At 40.7% G+C, this 12,613-nt stretch overlaps 3 protein-coding genes across 4 annotated transcripts in view; 1 reads left to right on the plus strand and 2 right to left on the minus strand.

Moving 5' to 3' along the window:
* The window catches only part of LOC310666072 (uncharacterized protein), a 1,539,811-nt gene that overhangs the window by 731,942 nt on the left and 795,256 nt on the right, over positions 1-12,613 (plus strand). The gene's annotated exons all lie outside the window — the stretch shown is intronic.
* LOC310667155 (vomeronasal type-2 receptor 26-like) overlaps positions 1-12,613 on the minus strand; it is a gene marked incomplete at both ends in the record, with an annotated part of 143,064 nt that overhangs the window by 8,025 nt on the left and 122,426 nt on the right. The gene's annotated exons all lie outside the window — the stretch shown is intronic.
* LOC310667116 (vomeronasal type-2 receptor 26-like) lies at positions 566-12,447 on the minus strand (the record flags this gene model as incomplete). Its single annotated transcript, XM_083418847.1, has 6 exons — positions 566-1,467; positions 1,647-1,869; positions 3,533-3,760; positions 7,586-8,446; positions 10,033-10,324; positions 12,233-12,447. 6 exons carry the CDS (start codon positions 12,445-12,447, stop codon positions 566-568), a joined length of 2,721 nt encoding a protein of 906 aa, XP_083274973.1.

The raw sequence follows: 12,613 nt of genomic DNA on the forward strand, positions 1-12,613 counted from the left end.
ATGAAGCGGGATATCAGATCCAAACTCTTCTAAGAACCAGCGTGGATTTCTCAAAAATATGTCAGATGAATCACATTTCCTTTTTTGATGGAGTTACACGCTTGGTGGATCAGGGGAATGCTGTGGACATAGTGTATCTTGATTTCAGTAAGGCTTTGGACAAAGTCTCTCTCCCCCCCCCCGATATTCATGTGAGGAAGCTGGTAAAATGTGGGTTAAGTAAGGGAACTGTTAGATAGCTGGTTAACTGACCGATACCATTTTGTTGCAGACAGGATAATGTCCCAGGGCACTTGTGCTCAAAAGCATTGCCACAGAATCAGTACGGAACTTTGTCAGTGGCAGTGATGGAAATAATTAAGCAATTCACCACTTCCCTGATTGTATCCTCACAATTTCTCGCAAAGGAGCTCCTTGGGGTTGCTCTGGATCTTTTTATTGTTTACTTGTTGATTCTTTAATTTCTAGGGACATGAGTATCCCAGATTTCTAATTACATACATATAATTAAAATAGCAATACCAGACACCTAGAATTGCGAGCATGATTCAGACTTCTGGATTATTTAAAACTGTCTTCTTATTAGCTGCTCCCTGCTGTTCAGCTCAGGCCTCAGTAAAATAATATAGCATTTGGGGGTAAAGATGCAACCCAGTAACCCAAAACTGGAGGCCAAGATGGAGAAGATCTCCACAGCCACCATGTATTTGCCCTTGGTGCTCAAGTAGGATGGAACAAAGGAGAGCCACACACTGCAAAAGACCAACATGCTGAAGGTGATGAATTTGGCTTCATTGAAACTGTCAGGCAACTTTCTGGCTAGGAAAGCCACTGTGAAGCTCACAATGGCCAGCCAACCCATGAATCCCAGGACACAATAAAACATGACAGTGGAGCCTTCATTACATTCTAGTATTATTTCTTCAGTCATTGAGTGCATGTCAACGTCTGGGAAAGGAGGAGAAGTGGCCAGCCATGTGCTACAGATTGTGGCTTGAATAAGGGAGCAGGAAAGAACAATTGGGGTGCCCAATGGCTTCCCCAGCCACTTCTTCATGCTGGACCCTGGCTTGGTGGCCATGAAAGCCAGAACCACAATGGTGGTTTTGGCCAATATGCAAGAAATGGCAACTGAGAAGATCATGCCAAAAGCAGTTTGTCGAAGGAGGCAGGTGACTTCTTCAGGCTGGCCAATGAAGAGCAGAGCACAAAGGAAGGAGAGCAGGAGGAAAAGGAGGAGAATATAAGTTAGGTTGCGGTTGTTGGCTTTAACTATGGGAGTATCTCTGTGCTTTGTGAATATCTGAAGCACCAAAGCTGTGATGCAGGAAAAGAAGAGGGCCAACGTGGCCAAACTGATCCCCAACGGTTCTCCATAAGACAAGAATGTTTTGTCTTTGGGGAGGCAGCCATCCTGTTCATTGTTTGCATATTGATCTCCAGGGCATTCTAAACAGTCATTCATGTCTGAAAATGAAAAAGGAAGAAACAAATCTTTTTTTTTTAAAAGGTCTTCTGTCCTCAAATTGTCATAATGCATCTAAGAGATGCCAGAATATATTCTTGCTACTTCCATACTGCTTTCCCACTAGAGAAAGGAGCTTCTGGTGCACAGGTAAAATTAAAGTGTGTGATGGATTCCTTACCCTCCTTGTTTGAGATCTTCCCTTTTGGACATGGAAGGCAATCATAGCAGCAGAATGGCTTTCCTTCCTTCTTGTTCTTTTTATAACCTACATGACAATTCTCATTACACAGAGAAGTGGGTTGTGCCTGTTCATAAATGAAAGAAGGAAATCGTTTGGGACTTATCTTCAAATAGTAAAAATGACAGTTAAGCAATAGCTTCCTATAGGTTTTTTGTTTGATCTGAAGATGATCTTAAATCCAGCACTAATGGTAGTATGGAAACTTCTACCATTACTCCAGTGCCTTTGCCTTTATGAAAACCATATTTGTAAGTATTTGAACTTCTTCAAAGATTAGCATGGCAATATCTTATCAAATTAGAAAATGTTCTGGTGAAAGCTTATTGGGTCAGTATCTCATGAATATAGAAATTGCTCAAGTGCTTTTGACTCACAGTTGCAATAGAAATTATTGAAATTCTGCCCTGTCCAGTGTCTAACCACTGTTCCTTTAACTTGGAACTTTCAAGCTATGCTTCCAATGGTTTCTCTGGGAACATTCAGGGCCTTTGCTTTCTTTTTCTATACTTGTATCTTTTTTGTGAAGGGCAATTATATCTTGTCTTATCTTCTTGGACCATTCTCCTGACTTGCTGTATGGCTCACAAACAGCAACATTTGACACTCAAGAAACTCCTTGCGAGTTCAAGTATTTCATGTGTTCCAGCTCAAGCACACCTGAAGCCCTTAGTTGCATCAGGTGTGCTTGAGCCAATACCTCTTGTATTTGCGCTGTTGTAATGGATTCTATTCAGGTGGTAAATAATAGTGAGACTGGAGAGGACAGTATAAAGTTGCATTTTTAGCTGAATTTAGAAAAACCACTGGAAACATCCATTCAGTTGAGCTATTTCAATTTCTTTTGCAAACAGCTGAAAGTGTGTAAATTTTGATAATAAGCCTGAATTGCAATGGGGGTTGAATAACCTTGATTGCAGCTGTAATTGTTGGCTTTTGATGGATTCTTGCAGTGCTGTTTGCTTGCAGAGATACCTTCTTCATGACCTGTATGTATATTAAAATCTACTTTTGCAGAGCCAGCTGCTAAAAATAATACTTTGTACCCGTGGTTTCTGTGAACATTCACTGTTAATCATTTAGCTCAGCAGCCAATGTAAAGGAATATGTTTCGTATGTTTACCATAATGCCTGCAAACCAATGATAAGGTTGAAATAATGGATTGACTGTGCCTGGAGTAATTGCATGGTACAAATTAGGACCAAACAGAATTGGTCAAATCCGAAACTGAATCGGGCTGATTCTGAAGGAAAGGCAGCCAGCATCTGCAAAGAGCAGCACAGAGCTCTTTGCAACAGAGCTTTCAAATAGCCCCACACTGCACTTTGGATATGTGTGTTTGCTCCAAGCAGGGGGACACATGAGTGCAGTCAAACTGAACAGGATTGATCCTGCTAATGTGTAGAGGGTCCAATCCTGCTGTCTTCTTCACCAGTGGGTACCTAGAAACATTAAATCTTTCTGCTTTTCACCATATTGTCTGAAAGAGGTTGATTTTGCCCCAGGTATTCCCTGGCCCAGCCCCAGAATGGGTTGGGGGCCTGTTCACAATCTTGAGAATGAAGGAAGGAACAATAATATGTATATACTAATTAAAAGACATACTGGGCTTCCTCAAATTTCAGTGACTAGTGACACTTTCTAAGTGAGACACTTCTGCAAATAGACATAGAAACAAGATAGCTTTCCTTTTACCACTGCTACAGCCTGATATTTCCTTCACAGATTAAGTCTGATTCTGATAATTGACGATTCAATGTGTCGCAATGAGGCAGTTTTGGGACACTGAGCAAAAAACTAATGAAAATCCTGAATAAATTCGTACCTGGTTGAACCAGTTGGGCCACATGATACCATCCTCATGAATGGTTAACCTCTTTTCTGGGGGAGCTTGTGGGTCCATTGTTCCAACTTTGACTCTCAGAAAGGACTGATTTGGGAATGTGACCCAATTTATTACATCCAATCCAGCTACTAATTTCCCATTTTGGTCAAAGGAAACTTCTTCCCCAACACTATTATTAAATGAAACACTTCCCAGAAAGTGGTGGAGCTAAGATTGAAGAGGAAAAAAAGCAAATGATGAAGATGCCAAATATAATTAAATATTAGAAATATTTGTACAAATAGAGTGCTTATCTTCAGCATTTAAGAGGTATAGTTCACCGTCTCTTTAAAAGATGCATGCTAGTGTCTTTCTTTCTCTGTTTTTAATGAGTCTCTTCTTCAAAAATGGATGGAGCTAAAAAGGAAAAAGGAATTAATGAGCAGTGCTGTTTTCTAGAAAAAGAGATGCTGGATCTCACCACAAACACCTCCCTCGTTCCCTTGGAATGGCAATAGCCGCCCCCCTGAGAGGGGAGAGAACTGAGTTCCAGTGAGTTCTCGCTGAAAAAAGACCTGTTCATGAGGATATACAAAAGAGTGTCATTGTAGAACACAATATTCATTAAGTGTTTTGTGAAGGATAATTTCAATTGTAGCAATGATCATTGTGGAGGTAAGATGTTGTTCTTTTAAGAATTACAGTAAGTCTTGGCCTAAATTTCAGGCCAAGACTTACTGTAGTGACCGAAAACCCAAAAGAGAGTTTATCAAGGACTTTAGAAATAATCCAAGACTTTGAAAAGGGAGTGGGATTTAAACTTAATAGCTCAAAAACAAAATTCCTGGTTAAAAACTTAGCAATACAACAAAGAGAAGATTTGGAAAAAATCTTGAATCTAAAGATCTGTCAAAAAGTAAAGTTCTTGGAAATATGGATAACCTCAAAAATTATCTATATATTTCAAGAGATTTATATAAAATCGTGGACTGAAATCAAGAGAAACCTAGATATATGTAGTAGAGTGAAAATGTGTTTTTGGGGAATGATATCCACCATAAAAATGAATGTGCTACCAACAATACTCCCTTTGTTTCAAACAATTCCTGTAATGGCTGCCTTCAAAAATGGCAGAGACATTTCAAAATACATCTGGCAGGGAAAGAGACTAAGGATCAATCATAAACTCCTAATTGATATCAAGGAAAGGGGGGCTTCTCTCTGCTGGATCTTAAATTATACTACGAGGCAGCCTGCCTAACTTGGATTAGAGAGCAGTATACATTAGAGGATTCTGACCTATTAGATTTGAAGGGCTAAGGCAATCGGTATGGTTGGCACGCTTATTTATCATATGATAAAGTAAAGATTCACAAGAACTTCCTAAACCATATCATAATAAAATCTCTGTATTCGGTTTGGACAAGATACAGAGATCTCTTGGAACCTAAAACACCTGGTGGATATCCCCCCTAGAGGCAAATACTGTGAAAAAGAAAAATATGAAAGAGATTTGGCCCACATATAAGGTACTATTTAAAAAAGCCATTTCCCTTTCCCGGGGAGATGACGTTGTGGGCTGGGAGCCAGCCCTTCCCACGTGCACAGGGCGGGATAGCCCTTGCGCCATTGGGTGGTCCTCGTCCACGTCATCCTTAGGTCATCCAATCCTGATGGTCTGGGGGTGTGGCACGGGCTATTTAAACTGCCTATGGCCTAGGACTCGTCCTTTTTTCTCCCTCCCTTAGCTTAGGCTCTTCATTTCTTGACCTTGCTGCGGATCTTGGTTGATCGCCTTGGTTGTCCAAAGGGCCTGGTCGGAATTTTCCCGCACTTGACAAATTGGCACTGGCCATTTGGTTTTTTCCTTACCTCATAGCAAATTGTCACAACTTTGTAAGGTTTGGCAGTTAGGCATTGGAGTATTAGGTTGAAGGTGAGGGGAAGTAGTAGCCATCACCTACCCCTCCTAATTCAAGGGTATTCCTTTAAAGGAATCTGGGGGCATGGCACGACAGCATGGCGTGGTCTCTGTCCAAAGCCCCAGACAGGGGGCTAGGGCCATGGCACGAACCCTAGCGATGACCCTGGGGGAGTTCCTCGTTGATGTGCATCAGCAGGGCTCCCCCTACTGGTGGTTATCTCTTCCAAGACTCCTGCAGACGTGCAGGAGTTAGATATAGTTGTGTGGTTTCCCATGCCTAAGCCAATGCCACTCACATTCCGCAACCAATAAAGTTGTGGCCGTTTTCACCCATTAACCTAAAATACTGTTTCATGTGTCTTTATTCCACTTCCCCGGTGGGTCTGGGACCTTGCCACAGAAAGAAGAGAACCAACTAAAACTCAAAAAATTTGAAGAAACAAGAGACCACTTGACAGACTTGTTCCAATAGCATCAATTATTTGAAACATTTTAAGCCGAGAAAAGGAAGGGATTTGCGACAGAACCATCTAGATTAGAGGAAGACCTGATTAATTCAAAAGGGAAAACTTTGTCTAAAATGTACGTGGGAAGTCAAAGAGGAGGAGGTTAAATCCATTATGATAAAATGGGCCCAGGACTTTGGGTACAACATCTTAATGAAGGACTGGGAAAATTAACATGAAATTCACTGCTTGCTACCTATTGAGAGAAAACTTTGAAAATGCAGTATCTTTGTTACATGACTCCATTAAAACTATCGAAAATGTACAAAAACATATCAAATCAATGTTGGAGGTGTGGAGAAGCAGTGGGTTTGATGTTGCACATGTGCTGGACATGTAAAAAAAAATTAGAGTGTTTTGAGATGAGATCTATATGGAACTTAAGAAAATGTTCAGGGTTTCATTCAAGAGAGCCAGTGTGGTGTAGTGGTTAAGAGCAGTGGACTCGTAATCTGGTGAACCGGGTTCGTGTCTCCGCTCCTCCACATGCAGCTGCTGGGTGACCTTGGGCCAGTCACACTTCTCTGAAGCCTCTCAGCCCCACTCACCTCACAGAGTGTTTGTTGTGGGGGAGGAAGGGAAAGGAGGATGTTAGCCGCTTTGAGACTCCTTAAAGGGAGTGAAAGGTGGGATATCAAATCCAAACTCCTCTTCTTCTTCTTCTTCTTCTTCTTCTTCTTCTTCTTCTTCTTCTTCTTCTTCTTCTTCTATAAAATAAAACCAGAGGCTTTCCTCCTTGTAATAGTAGGTCCTGATATACCAAAGACCATAAGGGAATTATTTTTATAGGCAACTGTGGCCGCAAGAATCCCTATAGCTTCAAATTGGAAAGGCAAAAACATACCATAGTGGAATATGCAGAGCTGACTAAGCTAACAGAAAAAATAAGAGACAACACAGACCTAATATTTATAAACAAATGGTGTTTATTTAAAAGATATATTAAAGAATGCTGTAACAATACAATGTCTGTGGCAGCCCTCAAATAACTTCTGTACTGAAATGATTTAGCGTAAAGAAGTATAATATCAATGCCAAGCTAATATCGAAAACTGAGATAGCTAGTGCACTAAGTAAATGAAGAAATAAAGGCATTTGGAGTAGACGGGAAGTCGATCAGTCTGGTGGAAGATTTTGAAGACTATGTTATCATAACAAGTATTAAAACTTTCTTGTTGTGGTTCATATATGGTGAATTTCGATTTGGTGTTGGGTTTTACTAAGTTGAATAAAGAGAAGAAGAAGAAGAAGAAGAAGAAGAAGAAGAAGAAGAAGTGGCCTACATTTCATAGAACTTATACCACAAATATTAGACAGGATGTTCCTTTAGATAGGTGGAGAAGCTATGTAGATAAGCTGCTCATCACTTTCCAGACATGATATCTTGTATCTAGCAATCTATAGCCATATTTTGCTATTCAAAGGACAAGTGAACCCACTTTAAAGTGATGGCAGCATTTCATCCACTATGTTTTCCTAACCATTAGTGGATAGTTACTTCCTCCCAGAGAGAAAAGTGGAATGGGTTTCCCCTACTGACAGAGGTATTCAGGAGAAGTCCCCATTTTAGCTCAGCTCCAGAGTTGATTACAGACATCTGTATTAACTGGAAGACAACATTACCTGCCACGGCTGTTGATCTGTAAGTTTCCATCTTGCTCCACCTGCCACTGCTCTACAATTTAATTTGGTGGACTGCATGGTGTGCAAAGCATGTGCCAAAATATAGATTGCATTGTAGATGCTGTAGCTGTGGGCTGTCATGCTCGTTTCAAAAACAGACCCAGGCAGGCTCTCAATATTCTCCTCCCCAGTGCAGAATTTGTCATCTTTCGTCTCTGAACCCGGGTCAGGGAAACCACAATTAAATGCCTCTTCCCAGAAAACCCTGAGAAAGCCATCTTCTTTTTCCAAGGTAGGCTTTCTCATCTGAATAAATTTCTGGAACCCTGGAAGATCCTTAGAGTGAACTGCAAAGGATAGAGCCCCATGGAGGAGTGTGATGTCCCAACCTCTTTGAAAGGGAAATGAGGTGAAGTCCATCTGGGCTGTCATAATCCAGACTTTTGTATTTCCTTGCATTGACACATCATTCGTTTCTGCAAGTCTGGGTATCGTTCTCATTATCATAATTGTATGAATTTCACCATGTACAACCACGGCATTGGCAGTGCTTCCCACAAAAATGTTCATTGCTTTTGAACCTTCTTCCACCATTTCATCAAACTCACCAGAAGTGGTAGCCTTAGGGAAACTTTCTATAAAATCAAAGCAGATACCATTCTGGGCAAACATAGGGAGAACATTTTGTACAAATCTCTCTCCAGGGTCACCATGGACAAAAAGCACACCGATCCACACCCAACGGAAATGCAGCAGTAACTGGAGGATCCCGTCGTATTGCTGAGTCCCATCTGGGAATATCCAGTGGGTGAAAAGGGCTTGAATGTCATCATTCGTCACAGGAGAAGAGCCGTAGATGAGCTGAAGAGGGTCATTGTTAAAATCAAGGGAGGAAAGGTGATAACAAATGATGATATCAAAACATCAGTTAGACTCAAAAGCAAATTTCAACATATTAATTCAGCTTTTTGTTTATTTCTGATACTTTAGAATCTACCGTTTGGGGAACAGAAATGTCTTTCCATCAAATAGAACAATTTTGCAGTTATGTTTATGGCAGAATTTGCCGTATCTAAAAGAGGATACAGGAAAGAACAGGTAAATAAATGCTTGTTCACAGAAAACCCTGATAAAGCTTTCTCATCAGAAAAAAATCCTAATAATGATTCCTTGAGTTAACTGCAAAGGATAGAGAACCACGGAGGAAAGCTATTTCCCACCACCTTTGCATAGGTTATGATATGAAATCCACCTGGACTGTTCTATTCCAAACTTTTGCCTTGGTTTGTATTGGTGCATCATCTGTTTCTGCAATATTGGGCATCCTTCTCATTATCATAATGTTGTGATTTCCAACATTCACACCACTCCTAGGGGCTGAGGCAGTTTCATTCACACCAATATTCAAGGGGTATTTGGCTCCTCATGGCATCACACGCATGACATCAGGATGTTGTGTGACATCATGTGCATTAAGTCATGACGTCATGCTGCATTGCACATGGGCCCCCTCATTCCTCTTAAGAAGATGGCACCTCTGCAGGATCCCATCTGCATGGGTCTCCTTCCAGTTAGGAGGGGAGAGATCTCCTAGAAAGAGAAGACACCCAAACCCATTAAGAGGGCTGGGTGATCCCCTGGGGCTGTTGTGCTATGTGGAGAAGCTCAGGAGTGGGATTGATAGAAGGTGGGGAAACAGACAGAAATACTATCTTGTATAAGAACTGAAACTGAAACTGTACCACCTATGCAATGAGGTTTAAGAAACTGAAGTAATGAAAAATGGAAATGAGCTGATTGTTTAAACAACTGTAACATCAAGCTGAAAATAAGGAACTGCCATTTTAAAAAAGCTGTATGTTTACTACCTTGTTTTGAAGCCCGTAACATCCACTAAATTGAATATTAATAAGTTAACTGTTTCCTGAAAGAACTTTATCTCCTGATATATCTTTTGTCTTACCAACTTTATTCTGTGAAATAAATCTTCCTTATTTGTTCAACTTCTGCCTGAAGTTGACCATTACCTCACACACGCTAGATAACCCATGGTGGTTATAGAGTTTAACAGAGGGGGGTCTGCTTCAAAAGGATTCCAATATCACTTATTTCTGTTGATTTGGAATGTTAAAGTTATCTTGGGAAATATATAAGTAATATTTCAGCAGGCATAGCAAACACACAGTTGTGCTACCACAGGCAGCAGACGTTTTGTTACAGTCCTGCACAGGAGTAAAGTGTCCAATGAGGAATTCTTCCACTTGAGTTTTTCAGGAGGTGTGAAACTGAAGCAGACATATTTTTCACAACCTGCATTTTTGGTTGAAAAATACCAACCTATACCCATTATTTGCCATTCAGTTACCAGCATGCAACCCAATGAGACTAGTCAGAGACAAATATAAATGGCTTTCATTGATGACGCATGTTCCATGCAGACCTCTTACTCTTGGCATCTTGTACGTAGACAGGATGGTTGACATGTGGAGACATAAATCAGGTTTTGGCCCCCCAATGACAGCCTTTGGAGTCTCCTGAACATCACACTTGTAGTTGGGGAGGAGTCTTTCTTGGCTAGAGAGAAGTTCCATGGAGGCTTGGTAGGTCCAGCTTGCAATGAAATGGCTGTTATAGATGTGGAAACCCAGAGACATATTGGGCAATATTTGGGGATTTTCATTTATCTCTTTTACAGCAAATGCCAAAGCCAGGATATGCTGGTAGAGTTGTGTCATTGGTCTGTATGGAGAGCAACATAGTGCATAACAATTCACATTCACAAACATAGAACGTGTAGGGATATATAGAAACACAACCCTGGATGTTTCGCTTTGCTGAACACCTAACTCCTGCCACGTCACAGGCGACCTGGCCCTGATTGCTCCTAGTTTTCCTCTACAGAAGAGGAGGACAAAGTCTGGTTACCAAAAACCTATAATAAATTCACCTCTAATCTTAATGAATTACCACTTGGCTTTCCTTGAAGTCAAATATGAAATAAGAAATCCTTAGTTCACCATGGTAAATGAACGGAAAGCCTTAACAAAGTGAATGGGGATGTTACTTTCTATGCTGCCTTGCAAAGTTTTTTAAAAAACTGAACACTGGTATAAGCCTACCATATAAGAAGAAGGTTATCACACACTGCAGAAGTGAGTTTGAGTTATGAGATTTGCCCCCAGGTCTCAGAATTACATGGGGGGGGGGAGGGTGGTAGTATTCATCATACACTAGTGGCCAATATTGTGAAAACATTTTGGAAAGTATGTGTCTTTGTAGAAGTTTATGAAAAGCTTGGCCTATCGCTCAAGATCCCAAAAAACAAAGTGCTGCACCAAAAAGCACAAAACAACCCTTATGCAGTGCCACAAATCCAACTCAATGGTGTAACGTTGGAAAGTGTTGATAACTTCTCCTACCTGGGCAGTTATCTTTCCTCAAGGGCCGACATTGATGCCAAAATCCAGCATCGCTTGTGACTTTGCAAGTGCGCTTTCTCCTGCATTGTGTTTGAGGACTGGAACATTTGCAGGGAAAGCAAAATGCTTATTAACAAAGCTATCGTACTACCAACCTTACTGTATGCTTGTGAAACATGGACCACTTATAAACGCCATCTCCAACTCCTTGAAAGATTCCCTCAAGGGTGTCTCTCGAAATTTTTACACATCACTTGGGAAGACACACAAACTAATGCCAATGTACAGGAAGAAGCAAAGATCACCAGTGTTGAAGCAATGATTCTTCAACATCAACTTCATTGGACTGGTCATGTTGTTTGGATGCCTGACTATTGTCTTCCGAAGCAACGACTCTATTCCCAACTCAAGAATGGAAAGCGTAATGCTGGTGCTCCAATTGGAGAACAGCCATTAAGAAAGGTGCCATGGACTTTGAAGACACTCGAACTCGAGACGAAATTGAGAAACACGCTAAGAGGAAGGCATGTTTAGCAAACCCTCACCGTGATCACCATCCGGAAATCTATGTCCTCACTGTGGAAGTCCATGAGAATACAGAATTGAACTCCACAGTCACATACGGATTCACTGTTAAGACTGTCTTCATGGAAGACAATCTTTCTCAGCTACGAGTGATCACCAAAGGAAGCAAATAGCCAAATAAAAGAAGTTATGCACACAAAACCATGATAAAGGGTATTTCATAACTTTTCACCATTTATGTTAGTGTAGAAACATTTTGCTGCAATTGCAGCTCTGCAATGACATCCCATGGAGTAAAGCAAAGATTTTAATTCACCAGGTGTTTTAATGTGAAACCAAGATTGTATGAGTTTTTCTAAAATTTGTGCTTTATTCCTTGGCTGCTTCTGACTAAAAAGTTTATTCAATCAGCTCCACAGATATTCTGTTGGATTCAGGTCAGGGCTGTTCAACACAGTTTGTGGCATTATATTCTGCATTAGATTACCTTTCTAATGATATACTGTAGAAGTTCATTCTAATTTTATACTTTTCTTATGAGCTGTCAAAACTTAGAAATACAGCTTTCCCTAAAGTTTTCCATAATTTTGACCACTAGTGTAATGAGCATCAGCTTCATCATGTGTCAAATGCAGAAATATATTCATTCCAGATATACAATACAGTTTTTAAAACACACACACAAACACACACACTTCCTTACATAATGTCATCGAAGAGTTCAGGTGTAGGAGGTTCATTGAAGGCTATGCTTGAAGTTATATGGATTTGAGACATAATGCCACCAATAACAACATCTCCAGACTTGAAATATTTGTGAAGAATAGGAAGAGGGTCACTGATGGAACACGGAGCAACAGCAGCCTTGCACTCATCTGGAGGAAGCAGCACTGATGCCAACATCATGGAAAGTACCATCCTGCACAGAGCATGGTAGGAGCAAGAGGAAACTTGCACACAGTCTGAGGCAGCAGCACAAATACCAAGATTGCAAATATTACCATGTTGCAGGGAATTTTTTAGATGACAATTCATCTCTTTGCAAAGTCTCACTGGGATGGTTACGAAAGCAAGATTTTTGCAG

The sequence above is a fragment of the Podarcis tiliguerta genome (genome assembly GCF_965153285.1).
Source record: "Podarcis tiliguerta genome assembly, chromosome: 16".
NCBI lineage: Eukaryota > Metazoa > Chordata > Lepidosauria > Squamata > Lacertidae > Podarcis > Podarcis tiliguerta.